Source organism: Leuresthes tenuis, unplaced genomic scaffold, assembly GCF_036924035.1.
Source record: "Leuresthes tenuis unplaced genomic scaffold, fLeuTen1.0.hap1 SCAF_12, whole genome shotgun sequence".
Classification (NCBI taxonomy): domain Eukaryota; kingdom Metazoa; phylum Chordata; class Actinopteri; order Atheriniformes; family Atherinopsidae; genus Leuresthes; species Leuresthes tenuis.
The window spans coordinates 23,686,513-23,706,934 of record NW_027325366.1 but is presented as its reverse complement, the minus strand read 5'-3'; the positions used below and the strand labels follow the sequence as shown (position 1 = coordinate 23,706,934).

The window sequence follows — 20,422 nt, the reverse complement described above, 5'->3', positions numbered from 1 at the left end:
CCCTGATACCATCTCTCATATATCTGTATCTGTGTGTACGTCTGCAGAGTCTCAGACAGTTTCTTGACCCTTGCAAGACATTCATCCAAAAAGAAAAAAAAGAGGAAAAAAGAGGAAAAGAAAACATTTTAAAAAGCAAATGAGCTTGCTCGAAGCAATGAAGATAGAGTGTATTAATACCGACACAAGGAATATGCTAATTGCGCCCCCTCCTGGAGCGTAGTTAGCCTTTATTTCGGAACCAAACATGTTCCAAACATCAGCTAAATCTTGGTCTGTGGTGGTGAACCTGTTTCTACCTTGACCCGATTTGAGAGGTGGCTGCCCGGTCAGATTGTGTTGGGACTGGCATTTCTCTGACCAGTACATTTGGTGGAACATTCCTATCAGCCTGCCGAAAATTTATTTAGATAATAACATGAAAAAAAATGTTTGGAACTATGCAGCATTTTTATTACTAAAATGTTCAATTTGACTGAACTCCATCCTAATTTAATTTCAATCTGTTATCTGAGCAATATTGTCAGATATAGCATCCTGAAACATTATTATTGTTATTGTTTCTCTTTCAGTAAGTTTTTCTTTGTTTCTTTTTTTCCTGAACTGTTTTTAAATCACTCCAGAGAGCGAACTTGCGATACCGCACATGTTACGCAATAATCTCGGTTTCGACAGTTTTGAAACGTTATTACCGGGCTCGCTGGGAAAGAAGTTTCCTATCACTTTGCTCTGTTAAGTATAAAATTGTATACTTGTCCTCATGATAACCCTCAGAGGCCAAATTTAAGGTAGAAATGAAGATTAGTCCAAAAAAGTGTAGATGCCATCGTTTAGTTGCAGTTTAACGTGGACGATTGTTCTGTTGCGCAAGTTGTTCAGCTCTCCTGTGCGGACGTACAAATGTGAGAGCATCTGTCTCTTTAAGATCACCTCTCAGCATCCTCCTCCGCTGTCAGGGACGCGCGCGCGCATACAGAAGCCCAATATTAGTGAATACAGCCTAGCTTTTCACACATAGACTCATCATCCTATAGATTCACGACAATATCACATCATTGCGTTTATTATCAATATTTCCTCATTGGACATTGATGCATTTGCCTCAACGGTCACCGTAGCGGTCCAACCGATCGTTAGTGCTTTTATTTCCTTCCCTCCCGCGTCCAAAGACTTATCTACGCTACAAAATGGCTGAGCTGAATTTGGGGAAGGGGCTGACCGCCGGGAAAGTGGCCAGCAACGTTCAGAAAAAGCTAACCAGAGCTCAGGAGAAGGTAAGAGCTGCCTCGGTGCATGTTAGTGTGAGGTAAATGACTGTACGTTTCAGGCCTGTACGCGCCGCGGAGCAGCAGTGCCGCATCCTCCGCTCAGGCGCAGTGTCGCATCACGGCACCATCATAATAAGAGCGCGGATGCTGTGTGGATGCCTCGTTAAGATACATACTTCTTTTAGATATTTTCCCACAGCAGACACGTCTACACTGCATTGTTATACAGGGTATGTCCACTGACATTCGAGCACACGACTGATGTTTCTGGGATATTTCAGTTTATCTGTATCTCTGTCTAAACAGAGAAATTAGTGTTTTTTAGACCGATTGGCAAAAGCTTCCTCTCTTGTACTTGATATTTCAAGTCAAGCATGAAACAACCCTATACTGCAATAAGTGATAGATTAGAGGCCTATGCGTTCAAACGACTACACGTTGCGCTTAATAATTGTGAGGGGGCGCTGTTCGTTCATCAGTTATCATAAATTGATTAAACGAGAAAATGTATGTATCATGTTCTGGATTGCACTGCTTTTGGAACAAGTTAATGCCCTCCTTTGTGCAAAGAGGTCTTGTTTGAATCTGAAGACAAAGCATGAGTTCAATACATTATTCGTATATGTTCATTGTTCAGTGATGAATCTTTTTTTTATCATTTGTTTGACTGACAGGTTCTACAGAAGTTGGGTAAAGCAGATGAGACCAAAGATGTTGCCTTTGAGGAAGGAGTTATTAACTTCAACAAACAATATGTGAGCCCAGGGACACATTTTCTTCATATTTTACTATTTGTCAAGAAATCAATAAGGCTATTGACCAGATGTTGAATTACTGCAAAGCCTTAAGAAGTACTGTAGCTGTCTGACTGTTTAATTTGGACCCACTGTGTTCGATATTGCCCTTTGATGAGTCTCATATATTGTGTTTCAATCACAGACCGAAGGCAGCAAACTCCAGAGGGACCTAAGAGCATATCTGGAGGCAGTTAAAGGTAGCACATTCTAACTGGCAGACACACACATGCATTTAAGCAGCAGATGTAGGCACACACAGCTGTGAATGCAAAAAATTGCACTTTAACTAATGTGACTGTGTTTTTTTAAAAATTTCCTTTCCCAGCCATGCATGAGTCTTCCAAGAACGTGCAAGCATGTCTAGCTGACATGTATGAGCCAGACTGGTACGGCAAGGACGAGGTGGATTCCATTGTGGAGGTCAGAAATGCTTTTTACTGATGTATTTAAAACATGGTTCGTGGGTTTGAGTGTCAAGAGAATTCTGCTTTCCTTTAGAGGTCAAATCCCACAAAACATTAGTTGAGTGAGCGCATGCAGAGCGCTGTAGTTATTGTGAGGTATGCACAGCTGCATGAGCCTGTGTGTGAGAGTGCATGATGAGAGTGGCAGAGGCTTGAATATTATTGCTCCTGCAAATGCTATATCTTATTGTATGTTTAAAAAGCTTTCAGTTGGCATGTTAAATGTTAAGTCAATTCAGTTTTATTTAAACTGTATGAAAGTGTAATATCTTTAATTTTACAGCATCTTACAAGGTCAGGACTTTATAATATGATAGAGAGAAACCCAGCGGTTTCTGCTTTGAGCAAGCACTTGGTAACAGTAGGTTGGAAAAACTGACAGAAAAACTCTGACAGATCAAGATCTGGATAAGGTGTCTGTCCTCATTTGGGGTGAGAGGAAGGGAAGATTAAAAGGATTACAGTGAGAAACAACATAAAAACAGCCTAAAAGCTCCATATCAGATAAGGCTGAATATCCCGAGAAGCCTGCAAAAAGATTAACAGTGGGAGAGATAGAGAGCAGGTAGAGAAAGCACAAACTACAGGAAAAGTTTCAAAGTTAGTTGAGTATTGGAGTATTGTCAACTAAACAGTACTGCGTGTTAGAAAGTCCCAGAAGGTCAAAGAGAAGAGAGGTGTTCATGGGAGGTCCCTCAACAGCCTTGGCCTATTGCAGCAATAGGGTCACCTGGATCAGCACTAACTATAGGCTTTATTAGAAAAAAAATTAGCATAATAACACAGCAATTAATCTATCAGTTAAAAGGTATTTGGTTTGATCATAGACACAAAATTGCAAGCAAAGGCAGAGCAACAAAGCAATTGGAATTGCGCTAATCAAAGTTATGGAGAAATATTTTCATAAAGAGTAGTGCTACAATACAAAACATGCACTACAAGCCATTAGCTTTGTCTGTCCTCCAACTGTATATGTTGTGGGATTGTGCCTGATTGTGTGTGTCCATCCATGCTGCAGGACTGTGATGTGCTTTGGACTGATTACCACCAGAAGTTGGTTGATCATGCTCTAATCTCCATGGATACTTACCTGGGCCAGTTTCCTGATATCAAGGTAAGCTCTGTGGTGGTTATGATGTCACCCAAGGATTAGTAGCATTAGGTGCAGAGGCTGTAGCTTCCAGGCTTCTATCTATATAATACTGTAAATTGTGATATTGCTGTCGTTTTAATGATAAAACGCCATCTGTATTTCATTGCATTTAACACATAAATTCTGCTATTGTCTCTCTGCTCAGGCTCGCATTGCTAAGAGGGACAGGAAGCTGGTCGATTTTGACAGTGCCAGACATAACTATGCTGCTACACACAAGAGCAAGAAAAAGGATGGAGGGATTAAAATTACCAAGGTAAAACAAATAAGACTTGTTGTATGTATTAACATTCAAATAGGCTAATCAAACAAGTGTTAAGTTGATTTGTTCTCTATTTTCTAGCCTTCATCCTTGTTGGAAAGGGCCACTCCAGGCTGGGCTCAGGGTATCCTGTCTGCACACAATGTTGCCCAGAGCAGCCTTTCCAGGAGTCAGGTACCATCTTCAAGGATGTATTAATAAGCATTATTATGGTAGTTCAGTGGTCAAAGATGTCTTAAGGCTGAACCTTTTGGGGAAATATATTTTCATGTCATCACTATTTACCACTACTCTCCCCGTTTTCTGTCACAATACTGTTGATCAGTTGTTGAACTGCTGTTGATTATCCCCATAAGGCAAAATGTTAGCGACAACAACAAAACAACTGTAGCTAAATTATGATGAGCTGTTTTCAGAAGTTGCAGAGCTCTTGCACAACCAGACGTATTCATATAATTTATTAGCAGTCATTAGTCATTTAAGTAACTTTTAACGAAAAGATTACAGTTTGTTGTTGTCAATGATGTGTCACACACCAGTTATTTCTCGTGTTGCAAATGAATCTGTACTGAGACCAATTCTGTACTTCTTATGTACATTTGAGCAGTTTGATTAGAAAAAAAAAACATTCCCACTGTTATGCTGAAGATACCCTGCTCTATTCAACTTTGAAGACAGAGCAAACTTATCAGTTAATGAAGTTAGTTTGTCTCAAGGAAAATAAGTCCTAAAGAACCTATATTATTCTACTTTTAAGTCCAGGCAAAACCAAAATTAATTGTTTTTAGCTCTAATTCTCTGGTCAATCATTATCTCTGGGTGACACCACATTGACTTTTTGACCAGTTTTATCATTTCCGTTTACATAACAAGCAGGTCTCTGGAGCAGCTTTCTTTCAACGACATAGTTTTATCATAGTCTCGAGTATCTTGTCCCAAAGTGGTCCATACATTCATCATATCTAGTCTTGTCTGGTAATGCAGCCCAGTCTTCAGCCTATAATAGCAGGCAGAGCTTTTAGTTTTGAGGCCCTTCTCCTGTGCATCAAACCCCCGGTTTGTGTACAAAATGCTGACATGGCTTATTTTTTATCTGTAATTGATCTGTTTGTACACTACTTGTTTTGATATGTTAGTTTTAAGTTTTCAACCTTTCTCTTTTTATATTATATTACTGCTTTTTTTAAAATAGTTTTAGAAGTGTCTGAATCTTTACTCCTTCCTGTTTTCCTTTATCCGTTCATATATTTTCTTTTTTAATTTAAATTCTGTGTAAAGCCCTTAGGGTTGTACTTGAGTGCTGCATAAATAAAGACGAGTTGACCTGAGTTGCGCTATCAGACAAACACACACTTAGGAATAATCACTAATGCATTATAACACATTTTATATGTGTGTGTTTACGTGTGGATTTCAGGCTGAGGAGGAGTTGGAAAGAGCCCAAAAGGTGTTTGAGGAGATTAATATAGACTTGCAAGAGGAGTTACCGTCTCTCTGGAACAGGTGTGTATTCTATGAGCATATTAGTGCATATTAGGATGTGTACAATTCAATTACTGTACATCGGTGCTACATTTACCCTTGGGGGTCATTAAATTAAGTGTAATTAGTAATTGCAGTCTGGTCAGAGCTTTCTCTCTGTGCTTTGTACCCTCTCTAGTCGTGTTGGGTTTTATGTCAGCACCTTCCAGAGTTTGGCTGGTTTTGAGGAGAAGTTTCACAAGGAAATCGGTCGGGTAAGAACTTTCTATAGACCTCCGGGATAAAGATACAGAACTAGATTTGGTTACTGACAGTATATCAGATGACAGGTCATGGAAAAAGTAGACAGTGCCAGACAGTGGCAGTCACAGGATCAGCACAGACTGACATTTTAACTAACTACAGGTAGATTATCCCCTGTAATATTTTCTTAGCTTAACAGATGGAAATGCTGTCTTTATATTGTTGTGATAATTCTATGAGGCCATAGAAGTTCAACTCAGCAGAACAATAATAAGAATACAAAGCAGGAGGGGAAAAGCATCATGCAATGGTCCTTGTATATATATAAAAAAAACAACATATAGCAAACAATATAATTTGAACTGATATAATAAGTGGGAGTGTTAGGAGAATTAACTGCCTTTTTGTTTTCAGTGCAAGAATTCACAGTCTGTCTTCTGATCTTTGTAGCTGGATCAGGATTTGTATGATGTCTTGGAGAAGCTAGACAGCACGGACACAAGCACGTAAGTGAGCAATAAGCATCAATAAAAACCTAAATTTCTGAGTGGCTTTTATTGGTTGCATAAGTCACAAATCAGTCATAAGAAAAGAATGTACATTTCAAATTCTTTCACTCTCAAGGTTTAGGTTTTATCGAGACTCACTGAAGGTTTTCATGTTTTGATAAATTTACTCAAAGTAAAAACGTGGTGACCTCAGTTTTAGATAATTTTTTTTTTTTACTTGAAACAGCTGATTTAGATCAATTTAGATTGCTAATCTTCATCAATTCATTACTGTGTTGGTCACCTTACACAGCAGAATAAATAATTGCTATGTTGTAAGTCTGGTGCTCCTTGCAGTTAGCCAAAAATGTATCTTGAATATTTGAGCATCTGGAGCACATATTTCATCATGCTCGATTAACGCAGTGTGCAGAAGTTAGAGGTTACTTTTCATATATTTCACTATTCTACTGCTTCTATGTTTACTTTTTAAGAAAATACTTTCATTCTATCCCATAAGGGCCATAATGGGACAAATAAGCCACAGAACGTTAGTGTGATTATTTTCAGGAGCCACATAGAAAGCTCTAGAAATTCTTTTGTTGCATTCACAACCTCAATCCCTAAATGTTTTAGATGCAGTGTCGCTTTGCAAATCTCACAAAACCAAAATTTTTCACAATAGAACTTATAAATGATATCAAATATCTTAAGTCAAACATTTGTTCTATTATTTTATTAAAGATATTAACTCATCTTAAATTTGATGGTAGAGGCTAAAAAAGTTTGGCCATGTTTGCGAATGTGTAGCATCTTCTCTTCTTTTAACATTAGTCTGTAAACTACAGGTAACTGAGGAGGCCAGTTGGAAGAATGTTGTCCCATTCTTGCCTGACACATGATTCTAGCTGCTTAACAGTACTGGGTCCTCTTTGTCGTATTTTGAGTTTCATTATGTGCCAAAAGTTTTCAGTTGGTGAAAGGGATGGACTACAGCCAGGCCAGGCCAGTCCAGCACCTGTACTCCTCTACTATGAACCCATGTTGTTTGAACAGCTGCAATATCCAGTTTAGTATTGTTTTGCTGAAATATACAAGGACTTCCATTGTCTGTAGCTTTCCAGGTGTACATATTTCCAGTTCCATAGACTAATGCATTCCCATACTATTAGAGAAGCAGGCTTTTGAACTGAATGCTGTAGTAAGTTGGATGATCCCTCTTCTCTTAGTCTAGGGGATGCAGTGTCCATGATTTCCAAAAAGGATTACAAATTCTGATTCTTCTGACCACAGAACAGTTCTCCATTTTGCCTCTGTTTACTTTAATGGGCTTTGGGAAGACGTCATTGTTTCTGGATCATGTAAACATAAAGCTACTTTGCATTATATAGCTTTAACCTGCTTTTGGATGGCACTGTGAACTGTGCTCACAAACAATGATTTCTGGAAGGGTTTCAGAGCCCATGCAGTGATGTCCATGACAGAATCATTTTTCTTTTTAATTGCAGTGCTGCCTGAGGGCCCAAAGATCACAGACATCAGTTACAGTATTGATTGTTGGACATGGCCCTTGTGCACAGAGATGTCACCAGATTCTCTGAATCTTTTGATGAATTATGTACTGTAGATGAGGGAATATTCAAAGTCTTCACCAATATATACTGAGGATCATTACTCCACAATTTGTAGACACAGTTTTTTGCAGATTGATGAACATCTGCCCATCTTTCCTTCTGAGAGACTTTACCTCTCTAAAATACACAGTAATGTTACCAAGCTGTTAACAATTAATTTATTAGTTGCAACATGTTCTTCTCGCTGTTTCTTTTTAGAACCCTTTGATTTCCCTACTTTTTTTTCCAGAAACAGAAGTACTGTTTACTAGTTATTAGTAAAATGTCTAAATTTCAACATTTGATTTGTTTTCTGTTCTATTGTGAATGAAATATTGATTTACAAGATTTGCAAACCATCGTGTTCTGGGTTTTTTTAAATTTTACACAGCATCTCAACTTTTTTTTGGAATTGGGGTTGTAATTTCTGTTGCACAAGATTAACAGTTAACTTGAGTTTTAGATTTTACAGTATTCTAAAACATAGTTTGACCAATTCATACATTCATTTTAGAGTTTTTTCTTCCTGATTCAATGGGAAAAAATTGTATTCATAGATCACAGCACTACATATATGAAGTATTGTAAGCAACAGGAATTGCAAGCATTAACCTGGAGCCACCCCTTAACCTCCCCTTTCAGAAAGACAGGTAACCGTGGCGCTTCATCGTCAGGAGCAATCAGGAGGTAATTGGCAGCAACTGTGGTAATCACGGTGACACAACTCTTATCTGTCTGTCCAAACTGACATGTCTGTCCAGCTGTCTTATGTCAGTCAGTCTGCAGATGTGGGAACCAGTGCTTGGTTGTGCAAGTGATTTTACAGACACATCAGAGAGTTGTGTGCTCAGAGCTGCAGGTATAAAAGAGTTGAACAAACCTGCATGTCCTTATTGCTGCACCAGACAAGACTGTTACATAAGAGAACTGCAACAAGGTGTCTCGCCTCCCCCTAATCGGGACCTGAATGACATGAATTCATAAATCAAAGTGATAATTTGCACTTCTTTTCATCTTGAGGTAGGGAGCGTATTTTTAGCACGTCTTTGTATCAGTCCTTCTGCAGTCATCCGCAATAGATCTTCTTAATTCAATTTTACTGAATAAACCATGATAACAAACTCCAAACTGACCTCATAAGGAAACTGTTCATTGTAATACTCCTTTCCCAGGAAGAAACCTCAGGAGGAACAAGAAAAGGAATTCACTCATGTGACAAAATTACATTGTGAAAAATTATGACTAAATTAGAGACATATCAACACACTTGGTCCCTGAAGGATCCACTTATAATCACACAATAAGTGTGCTGGGACCTTATTATTTCCCAGTGTAGCTCTAATTTGGTTGAACTTGGGTAATGAAGTAGTATTCACCTTAACTTAAAAATGTAAAATGATACCGTAATGATGAATATTTCCATACAAAACAACAAATGTACAATACTTTCATATTCCAAAGCCATTAGAGTAGGCTACAGCTGTTTTGTTACAGCCAAGGTGTTTGTTGGTGTTGTTGCCTTGATGTACTACCTGCAACAATTTCTGACACTAGCAGCAAATATTTCTTTATGAATTTTCCATAAAAGGGTCAGAATATGCTACAGTGCAGATGTGCTCAGGAACAGCTGCTGTCACTACAGACCCAGAAGGACTGTCAGTCTGTATCTAATGATAAGTATTCCACAAATGAGCACTGCTAATCAAGCCTACAGATCAGGCACCTCAGTCACAGGGTATACCTTACTTATACCTGATGTCAAGTAATAGAATATATGCATCAATATGCAAATAATACTTAAAACCATTTTTGGGTCTCACTATAAGTACTCACTATAAGTCAATTTTATAGCAAAGGGAATTCATTCATGGCTGGACAGGCTTTAAAAAAAAACAATTGTAAAAAACAGTATACCATCCTCTCCAGGCACCACTTGATATAGCCTACTTGCTTTTAATTATGTATGATGGCCTCTTCACTTCTCTTTGTCGGTCTGAAATGTTGGTTGAATTACAAACTGAAATCAACTGTACATGCTAGTAGGTGACTAGAAGAGGCAGAGTGGAGTTTGTTGCCTCCATGAGTGAATGGATTAAAAAAAGTGTTTTTTATCTGGCTTAAGGGGCTATTTATATCAGGCTTCACACGATAACTGCAGGCACAACTCATAGTCTTCACTAAAAAAAAAATATTTTTCAGTAGACTGGCATTTATCAAGAGGGGAATTGCTTGGAATAGAGATTAGATCAGCGAACAAATTGGTGAAACCACAACAAACTACTAGGTACATTGTCATCCACAAAGAGCCTTGCACACATTCTTGATGATGAGACTGTGTGAAACATACCCAATACATACATATGTACATATTTTTTACAGTCCTATGTAGTTGTCCAGTTTGCCTCCTTGGTAATCTGTGATATAGTGCTTGACTTTCCAAAACCATACCTCTTGGAACCAGTTGACGGCACCATTGAAAAAAAATTGCCTGTTCCAGGTGTGATATGCAGGTGTATGCTCTACTCTTTAATTATCCACAGCTCTGGGTTTGATTTTGCCAGAACTTGAATGCCTCTCACATTGCTCGCTTATGAGGATTTATTGGAGGCACAAATAAAGCCTGGTTGCATGGGTGAAGGTGGACAGAAGCAAGACAGGACCACTTCTCTTGCATGACAGCTCTTGCAGTACCAACTTTTGCTTTAATCCTTATAGTGCATGGCCTGTAAACTTTCTCTAATCATGTTTTAGCTTGTACAGGCTCTCATCAATGTTTTTCTGCACTTTCCCCTGACATTGTTGACATTGACAAGTAATTTCTCTACATTCTGTATATTTTCCCTTTTTCTTCTCCATTTCTTTCTCTGTCATTCACATAGTGATAAAGAGGCAACTAACCACACTCTCAGACCAGGAGGACCACCTCCAATCCCCAAATCTCCATCCAAGGTAGACTCAGGTCCTCTTGCAGAAGTTATTATTCAGAGTTGGAAGAATTGTGCCACAATAATTTGTTGTATTTTTTGTAGTATTATTTGCTTTCTCCAGTTAGCCAAGAAATTGAATTATTATTATTAATGAACTAATCTTCCCTTTTTTACCAATGTACTAAAATTGAATCAAATTTTACACACAGACACCCAGTTTTGATGTTCAGATAAAACTAAAACGGAAAATATAAGATTCAGTTTCATAAAATTGAAGCCACCTGCATCATTTGGCTTGTAACGCAACATCATGACAATATTTATCTTCTGAACTCTAGCTAAGACCAGCAGTGCCTCCTCCACCAAAGGTGACCCCATCAAAGGAGTTGAAAACAGAGAACATCATCAACCTGTTTGATGCTGCAGCGGCTCCTGATATCAGTGTCACCTCCCCTACAGAGGTTAGTGAGCATCTGCTGTACATGAACTGTGAAATAGGTCTCTAACTTTCTCTTTTTCAGATCAGAACTTTAACCCTTCTGGCCTATCCCAGATCCTAGAGTTCTATTCTATTCTATTCTATTCTATTTTATGCTATTCTATATTCTCCTAATTCCTTCTCCCATTGTTGAACCCAGTAAGCCAATGAACACTCCTGTTCCTGTTGTTATCAGTTTGACAGTCCTGCAGTCAGCAGCCTGTTGGATATGGACCTGGACTCTTTCAGTGCTGCAACCAAAGCCTCCACAACCACCCAGGTGGATGATTCATGGCATGAGCATAGAGATCCTACAGACCCTCTACTGAAAGATATGTCAGTCTTCACAAGAGATTTCATGTTCTATTCAGACAGGCCTGAAGTTCATTATATAATGTAATATTATTGGAACTTTTTTTTTGTTTCACTGCAGCATGAACTGCCTTAGACAAAGATGTCGAGCAAATGATCAAAAGCCAAATCAAGTTTTACAACTTATAACATATGACAAAATATAGTGCTGCTTGTGTAGTTGGTTGACTTTAAATATCAAATATTTAAATAAAATGAAAAAAACTTGATAAGTCTGGATGCAACATGAAATGGCTTGTTAAGCTTGGCATAGTTTGAAGTGTTGCCTGCACTGCTCTTTCTACTACTGAACCAGTGCTGGACGATGGCATGATGATCTGTAGAAACCTGCTTCTAGTGACCACTTTTCCTGCTTCAGCACTATATCCACAGATCACTCATGGCATGAACTGCAGACTACAGCCCTGCTCAGCTCTTATTTATTTCTATTTAGGACCAGACGAATCTTAGTGAACACTTAAACATTGCTCACATTACTGGGAAGCTGTTTAAATTCATCTGTGTTGAAATTCTAAAATGTATTTCTGTTCTGTATATTTTCTTTTCTTTTTTTTTGGCACATATTCAACACTAAATTACTAGTTTGGAAGGTGAGGAGAAAATCCTTAATCTAAAGCTGAAGATGGAGCATTTTAGCGCTTTCCTTTGGTTTTATATGTATGGGTCAGCCTCAACACATGTTTTGCACAAAACAGAAGAGACAGAAGAAAACTTGTGAAAGAAAATGGAACGTCCAGTATGAAACGAAACCAGCAATAGAGAACAATTGAGTACATAAAGTTAGTGCCCATTTTGCTTGTGCTCAGTGCTTGCGCTCAGGGTCTCTCACTTCAGGTAAATTAAATTTGAAAACTCTAAAAAGCAGCTGAAATCACTCTTTCCAGCACATCAGCTTTATTGTATTGAAGCTGCAAACAAATTTCCCTTTTCGTCATTGTGAGGATTTAGAAAATTAAGGTAAATTGAGACATTCCTGGTATTGAATTTAGCATTTAAATTTTCTGTAAACATGCAAGGTTTCCTTCCTTTGGCGTCTGTGCTGTGACAAACCGACCGTGTCATTGTACTGCTGCAGAGAGCAAAGGCTATACCAATATGCTGAAGTGTTTGCTTCATCAACATTATCAAGTGATAAAATCTACAGGAGGTTGGAGGGTTGATGGAGGCCTTTGTCCTGACCTAGTTTGGATCCACTGTAAGACCAGAACAGGAAACTCTTTGAGTTTCTATTTTACTTTTACTGTTTTACTTTTGTTGTCTCTGGCTGTTATGTTTATTGAGCAAAAGTGGTTTAGTTTAGACTGGGTAATGTTAATTACTAAGGTTAACATTCCTGGTTAGAGTTAGAAAAAAAATAAATATATGACCCAGCAGATTCCAGTGTGAAGGAAAAGGTCCTGACAAAGTATCAGCATGAAAAGTTTGGCTAGGCATATTTGGATGATAAACTCTGAGATCGTATGGGGTTTGAAGGGTGTAGAAATGAAATTTTTTGCATCTTTCAGACACAACATTCAACCGTTTGAAGTTACTCAGTGCAATAGGCATTCAACAGAGTCCACCTCATTAAACATTTGTCCCTCTGCACTTCAGATTTTACCAAATTGGGCTTCTACTCTTGTTCTGCTGGAGATCTGGTGCTATGGCCTTGTAGGTTTAGAGCATGGGGCCTGCAGTGAAAGTGCCTTATTGAAAACAAAAACCAAAACTTTAAAGAGAATTCTGCTTTTCTTATTCTGTTGCCTCATTTGTTTTTCGACAGCCTGCAAACTGGGACTCATGGGTAAGCACATCGTTCTCCCTCTAAGAATATATAAAAGTAAAAAAAAAAGATATATTGTAAAAGATATTATTTGGTTACCATATTTATCAGCATTTTGTAAACTGTGTTTAAAATAAGTTAATTAATTTTGTCCACTTATTTAGACATTACACAGGCCACACAATCATAATGCTTTTTATGTAATGGCTTTTTTATATATAAACAAGCTTATCTGTGTAGAAATCTCTTTCATTTGTGTGTCCCAATTCTGTTTGTGTGTTGTCTTTGTCTGCAGTGCTTGATGTGATAACATAACACTGAAGATATTGCTGTACAACACAAATTGAACTTGGGAATGAGCTTGAGTCAATTCAGTTCCAAATTGACACTATTTCACATATTGAGTCAATATGATTAGTGACTCATGATAAAATGCTGAGCAGTTTAAATTCAAGTTTTACAGTATATTGATAATATACAGCATAAAGTAGAACTGAATCCCATTCAGGATTGATTGCAAGATACCACTGACTACTAAAAAAAAAACAAAAGTACACAAATCATCTGGAACTGAATTAACCGTGTCCTTTTTTTAGTTTTCCCTCGTATCCACATGTGTTCACATGTTATATTGACAGAACATGTAGTCCTTACATGCAGTCTTCATGCTCACATGTAACACATATGGATCAGTCTTGTAATAAAAGTTGAGTGAAGTTGCTTGTGTTCACTATAGATCGTACGTTAGTGATGTGACTGGTAAGCTAAGAAAGGTTTGTGGGCAGCCTAACAAACCCTTGCTCGTAGCTACGCTGACCATAAACGAACCTCCTTTGTTCATCCTTACCACTGTAAGAGAGATGTGTCTCATCATTCTTGGAGCTCTGGTATATCTGCGGGCTCAGACGAAATGACACTACTGTTCTTACAAAGGCTCCTTTTTCCATCTGAACATGGCGTGGTGATTGCAAACCATGCTTGCTAACTACAGCCAGAAACTTAAACATCAGTCCTCTGACGGGAAAAGGTTATTGTGGTCTGCCCTCTACTGCCAACCTTCCCTATCTTCATCTGTCTTTTGATTTTGTCTGAACCTTCTCTGTAAAAGTTAATACTTCTACCTCAGTATTCTTGGGTCTGATGGTTATTATGGTGATCCTGATGACTGGCTGGCATCTGCTGCTCCTCCATAGCATCTTTTCATGGCACTTCTCATCATTGCAGAGCTGCTGCATTTCCCCCTTAAATAATGCAGATAATTAAAACTGGAGCAATTCTTGATGCCATCTCCTCAATAACTCATCTATATACTGACCCCAAGTATTTCAAGTATTAACCTCTTTACTTATCAGCTCTTGGATTCTTTTTTTTCTACATGAAATTTTGAGCCTTCTGCTTGCTACGTTGACATACAACCATGTTTCTAAGAAAGTTGGAAAGCTGTCTGAAATTAGATGATAACAATAACTTTCCATTTTACGAAAAAAGGTAGCTTTTCAAATATTGAAACTGTTTTTTTTGTTCATCATATGCTCAATTTGAATTTGAGTTCAGTTATATATTTTAAGAAAAAGTGACATATTTTGTTTCTGACTATAAAAACTTTGTCAACAACAATGATCGTAGTTTTTAAAGTTAAATATTTTTCCACTATGGCTGGATATAGGATTACAGCTACCCGATCAGTTCACAGCCTCCTTTGTGACATTTATTGATTTACTGTTACAGATTTATTGTTTCCAGTGGTTGAAGATACCTATGCACCCTAATACCCCCCCATTCCATTTAGGATGCTTTTAAAATGTGCTCTGATAACAAGCTTGATCTAAGCTTAAACTTAGGCAGCCCTGCCTAAAGGACTTTAAATTGTGTCATACAGTATTCTATTTACAATATCTTATTCAATATCTCCCAGGATGGCATCAATCTTTAATAATTTACTTTGAGCCAAAAGTGAAGAAACTTCCAAATTCTAGAGACATTATTGTTGAGCCACTTGGTCACGTTGCTGCTCTATTACCAGTAAACATGATTAGTTGAGAGAGATTCATATTTTAAAAGTAAACTTTTCTTCTTCCGTGTTTTGTGCCACTTCTGAACTTTTTGAAAAATGTTTTACTGGTATTGAAAAGGAATGAGCAGAAAACTCTCAAGTTTCAATATTTGATATGCTATCTACAGTATTTCAAATTCAGTGTAGGGTTAAAAAGATTTGCACATCATTGCCATATGTCATACACTTCATATGTTTTATTTATATTTTCAACAGCAAACCAACTTATTTGGAAACAGGGTTTTGATACAGCCCCCATTCTCCTCTTTAGTTTTTCTTTAAAATCCCAATATATTTCCTATCATTGCTTTTAAAGATATTTAAAATGGTCCTTAGCCTGCTGTTGTGTTCATATACTGGCCATACAGCCCTACGTGGTCTTCAAAAGTTATAATTTCCCTTGTACTACCAAGAGAAGATTAACCATTGAACTAGATAACTATTTCATCCATTCCTTATAGCCCTTATATATTACCTCTTTATCTTGATATTCAGTCATCCATTTGATTTAATGAAGCCCTTACAATACCCATAGGGCAAAACATTTATTTTGACTTCTGACTACTTGAAACCTGACCCTTGCCCTTCAGCCTGAGGACAGTGGTGCCCAGGAAGAAGAAACCAAGCAACACTATGATCCTGTTGCTGCTGCTACAGAGGCCTGGGGGGATGATGGTACCCCTCACAGCTGCTATGACCCCATAGCAGCTGCCTCAGAGGACTGGGGGGATGACGGAACCCAGCCAGTTCGCTATGACCCTGTGGCTGCCACCCAGGAGGGATGGGGGGATGATGGGAGCCAGCCGGCTCAGTACGACCCGGTGGTTGAAGCCCAGGAAGACTGGACCGATGACAAAGACCAAGCAGTTACAGAGGTGCCTGCCACAGATGAAACACCTGCTGATGAGGCTCAAACTGATGTGGCTGAGGAGGACACTGCCCAAGCTGCTGCTGTGTTGGATAATGAGGAGGGTCAGGTAACCAGAGACAAAAAAAAAATGGAGATGCATCTGGATGATAATAGTGAATGCATCGACTCTTTGAGAGGATTTGAGCAAAGGGTTGTGCACAGAAACTTAATAGATAAAATATGCATATAAAGTAGAAAGATTGAGAAATCTTGGCATGGAAAGATTTAGGATGCATCTGGACCAAAAGCATGGATGCATCCATTGTGGTGAAGAAGGTAGGCTGAAAAGAAATGGAAGAGGGCAAGAAAAGAATAGTGACATCTGCTTTTCAATGTGCACAGTCAATCACTATCTCTGCTAATCACAAGTCCATGCACAAAGTATGCTTTGCAAAGCTTTATCTTCATAATGACTGTGCAATAGTATCTAATTTTGTCACCTACTCAACATGCCTGTCTTATCTTGAACTTTACTGTTTAGGCTTTTGAGCTTGTCTTTTTGTCCAATGTTGTCTTGTCTTTCTATGTCTTTCATTCTTCACAATATTCTTCTCTTTTTAGCAGTCTATCACTTGCCTTACTCTGTCAACTGTTTTTATTATTCCCCGGCATTTCTGCTTTCAGGGTGAGTCTCCAGTAGATGCTGCGCCTGCAGTAGAAGAAGCAGTGACAGAGGAGGTGAGTGCGGGAGGGACTTCAATAACACACAGCAACCAGTAAAGTGCGTGTTTTACAATATATATATATGTGTGTGTGTGTGTGTGTATATGTATATATGTGTATATATATATATATATATATATATATATATATATATACGCTATATAGAATAGGGGTACTCACTTGTTTCATCTATCTAATGTTGCAGGTTATTTATAGACACTTACACTTAGTAAGTGTCTATAAAAGATTAATTACTGCACTATCCAAATCTTTTCAGCAAATTATACCATTTTTGTGTCCCACTCCCAGACACCTGCAGCAGCAGAATCAGAATCAACGGAATCATCAGAACCTGCAGAAATGCCCCCTGGCTTCCTGTTCAAGGTAAAACAGGAAACTGGATAAAAAAAATAATTGTTGTCCTGAAATATTTCTTAGATGAATAATCTTAACTTTAATGTGAAAAAAAGCTCCAGGTGATGCACGATTATGCTGCCAATGACACAGATGAACTAGAGATGAAGGCTGGTGATGTGGTGCTAGTAGTCCCCTTTGAGAACGCTGAAGAACAGGTGTGCGCGCATAAATTCATTGACACACACACAGACACGCATACACAGAAAGTACAGAGTTTTGGGCTGTACTGTCACAGAAGCACTGAAATTTGTGTGTCATTGTTTGCATGTTTGTGTATTTAGGATGACGGTTGGCTGATGGGAATGAAGCTAGATGACTGGCAGCAAAACAAAGAAAATGCCACCAAAGGAGTGTTTCCTGAAAACTTCACTCAGAGGCTGTGAAAGGGAAGGACACCTTCCTTTGTTATTTCTCAACTCCTCTTGCCTATATCCTCTTTCCCCTCTCTTGCCCCAATACTGTATCTTCACAAGGACTTTGGCCATAGGAGCAGAGCTGTGACAGCCCTGGATGAAATCGTACATTTTGTAAAGTCTGCTGTACTGTGGATCTTTGCATTTCTATAGATTTCTGCAAACATTTATGTATTCAGATGTAGCCATTTCACAGGACCCATTGTTTTGCTGTTTCTCCATACTTGAGAAATCAATTAGATGGCCCTGGTAATACAGGGTTAGATGGAGGGGTGATTTACCTGTGTAATGGCTACAACTGAAAATACATTTAAAAGGTTTATTCTTGGTCACGTCTCATCTTAAAAGAAATGAGACTCATTATACTGGTTAAAGCAATGAAGAGGTCTTGAGTTGATGCCAAGTGTAGCAGAACACCCTTATATAGATATAAGCCCTAAACTCTGCCTCATAAAGTAGAAGGTAAAAGTTCTAACAACAGGCTGACCAAACAGAAAAAAATACTCTCTAATCAAAGTCTTCACAATAGAAAGAAATATTAACCCAGCAGGATACCTAAAGAATCTTGCCATGATCTAACATGCAACTTCATCTCAGAAAACTTATGTAAAGGTACACAAGCCTAATCATTCAAGCAGATCAAAGAAAAAAAGTGATGAAGAACTAAGACCGGTGATCTTACTCCAGACACATTGCCTTCAGGATATATCCAGGCCATCTTTTATCCCTACTTTTATTGTCGACAATGGGCCCTTGGTTGTTGTATTAGTTTAGAGTCTGTGGTGGCATAAGTAGTTGATCCTTTTTGGTAAACTCCAAAAAAAGGCATATATAGATAAATGGTTACCAGAAATGAATCCAACATAAAAATAATTTCTGGTCTCAAAGTCTGACAGAGTGTAAAGAAAATGTGGCAATTTTTATCATTAGTCAACACTGGTTTTTAATTAACTCCTTAAAGTTGTATGGAGTTGCATGACATGGTCTTTTTTCCACAAAGGATTCCTGATATGCATAAGCCAGGCTTGCTTTAAAGCTAGCCAACATCAATGAAAAGCTGCTACTGGTAGTATAATAGTTAACACCCTAACACTAATCAAATATATAACTGAGCCAGCCTTGTTCATTATAAAAAGGAAAAAAATGTGTCAAGAATAGTTCCCTGAGTTTGCATGGAGACCACTGAACTCCAATGCAGATGATTCAAAATATGCACCAGAGCAACTTCTTTTATTTTTGTATTCTGCCAAGCAATGATTACATATAGCCTAATATAACTATGTGGACATATTTGCCAACTGAGGATGTTACAGAGTATTTTGTACTTCTGTAAAGTTTACCGCTCTAACCGTAGCTGCATAGTTAAAACTAACCCAGTCATTCATTCAGTCACTGACTTAAAAGAGATTCACAATTCTCATTAAGTTATTAATGTGTAATGAGCATGTGAGAAAATGTTGCGTGTGAATGTGTGTATATGTATGTGCGTTTATGAGCTGTTTGAGAAATCTTTATCTATAGGCTATTGTTATTGGATGATACTACCACCTACCACGGGATAGGGTTGTTCTTTTCACAGAAAGGTTTTCTGATGGTACAGGAGCAGTTCAAACATTTAGGGTCTTTTTCCACTGGCTGGTATTATGGTTCCAGGTGTTATTGTGCATTTGTTGTGTATAAGTGTAATTTTGCCAAGCTGTGATGACAGAAACATATTCTATGAAGACATTCATATCTGTATGTGAGTTACTGTGAGCATGCTGATTTTCCATGTGCTGTTGTGTGAACACCCTTAATTCAAGACGATGATACTTGGATCACTTTTGAGGCAGTTGCAATTTTTAATTAATTTATTTCACTACTTTTGTTTTCTCTTCTGGTTATTCGTGGTGAGAGGGAAGGCAGTTATATTGTTTGTTTTCCACTATTCTCTTTCAAATTAGTTCTGATTATAACTGCTGATTTCCCATCTGCCGTGCCTCAAAATGTTGCAAGGTATCGTGGTCCAAACTGAGTTAATTCTAAAAGAGGCAAGACTCATAGAGATAATTTTAAAGTCACCAGACTCAGGTGCAAAGCTTTTCTAATGGTTTTCAGTATTTTAGCCATTTTGGATGTGCATTATTTTCCATTTGTATTTAATAAGCATCACATGTGAGAGTAAGAACCTGCACATTTGAGAAAATCGATCACCCTCACATTTTGTTTCCAAAGTTTGTGTAAAAATTGGAGTGTTTTACCTGGGTCTGGTTCAATAAACGTCTTTATGGATCAGTCTCCTGCAGTGATCTATGGGACGTGACGAAAAAGGTTTATCCTGTAACTAACTGATCAATAATAATAAAGATGACTTAGAATCTACCTCTCCGTTTGCTGTCTGCTTTGAGTTCTGCTTTTGTCTGCTTTTGTCAACAAGAATTGGGAAGTCACATAAAAGACCTATTTTTCTTACGATCATTGTTCTTTATCAATCATCATGTGAACAAGTGGACATTTAAAAGTGTACCCTGACTTTCATACTTTATATAAAAAAAACATCTAATATATGTTTTTTTTCTATAAAGTATGAAAGGATTGTGAAAAACAAAAATATGCACACTTATATATTGTATTTTCTGCAAACACAGGATTGACCAGCAGGGCGCGTTGTGTTCAAG

The 20,422-nt window shown here is 38.0% G+C and overlaps 1 protein-coding gene across 3 annotated transcripts; it reads left to right on the top strand.

Moving 5' to 3' along the window:
* The first annotated feature begins 943 nt into the window (after positions 1 to 943).
* On the top strand, positions 944 to 20,126 carry bin1a (bridging integrator 1a). 3 transcript variants are annotated; one of them, XM_072397205.1, is made up of 19 exons: positions 944 to 1,274; positions 1,943 to 2,023; positions 2,208 to 2,262; positions 2,391 to 2,485; positions 3,548 to 3,643; positions 3,828 to 3,938; positions 4,026 to 4,118; positions 5,362 to 5,447; positions 5,605 to 5,680; positions 6,120 to 6,175; positions 8,413 to 8,457; positions 10,650 to 10,719; positions 11,036 to 11,158; positions 13,310 to 13,330; positions 15,953 to 16,339; positions 16,897 to 16,950; positions 17,245 to 17,319; positions 17,406 to 17,507; positions 17,634 to 20,126. In XM_072397205.1, exons 1-19 carry the CDS (start codon positions 1,188 to 1,190, stop codon positions 17,733 to 17,735), a joined length of 1,815 nt encoding a protein of 604 aa, XP_072253306.1. In that variant the 5' UTR covers positions 944 to 1,187; the 3' UTR covers positions 17,736 to 20,126. The 3 variants fall into 3 exon arrangements, with proteins under 3 accessions (XP_072253306.1, XP_072253307.1, XP_072253308.1); XM_072397206.1 differs by lacking the exon at positions 8,413 to 8,457; XM_072397207.1 differs by lacking the exon at positions 15,953 to 16,339.
* Positions 20,127 to 20,422: the final 296 nt, after the last annotated feature.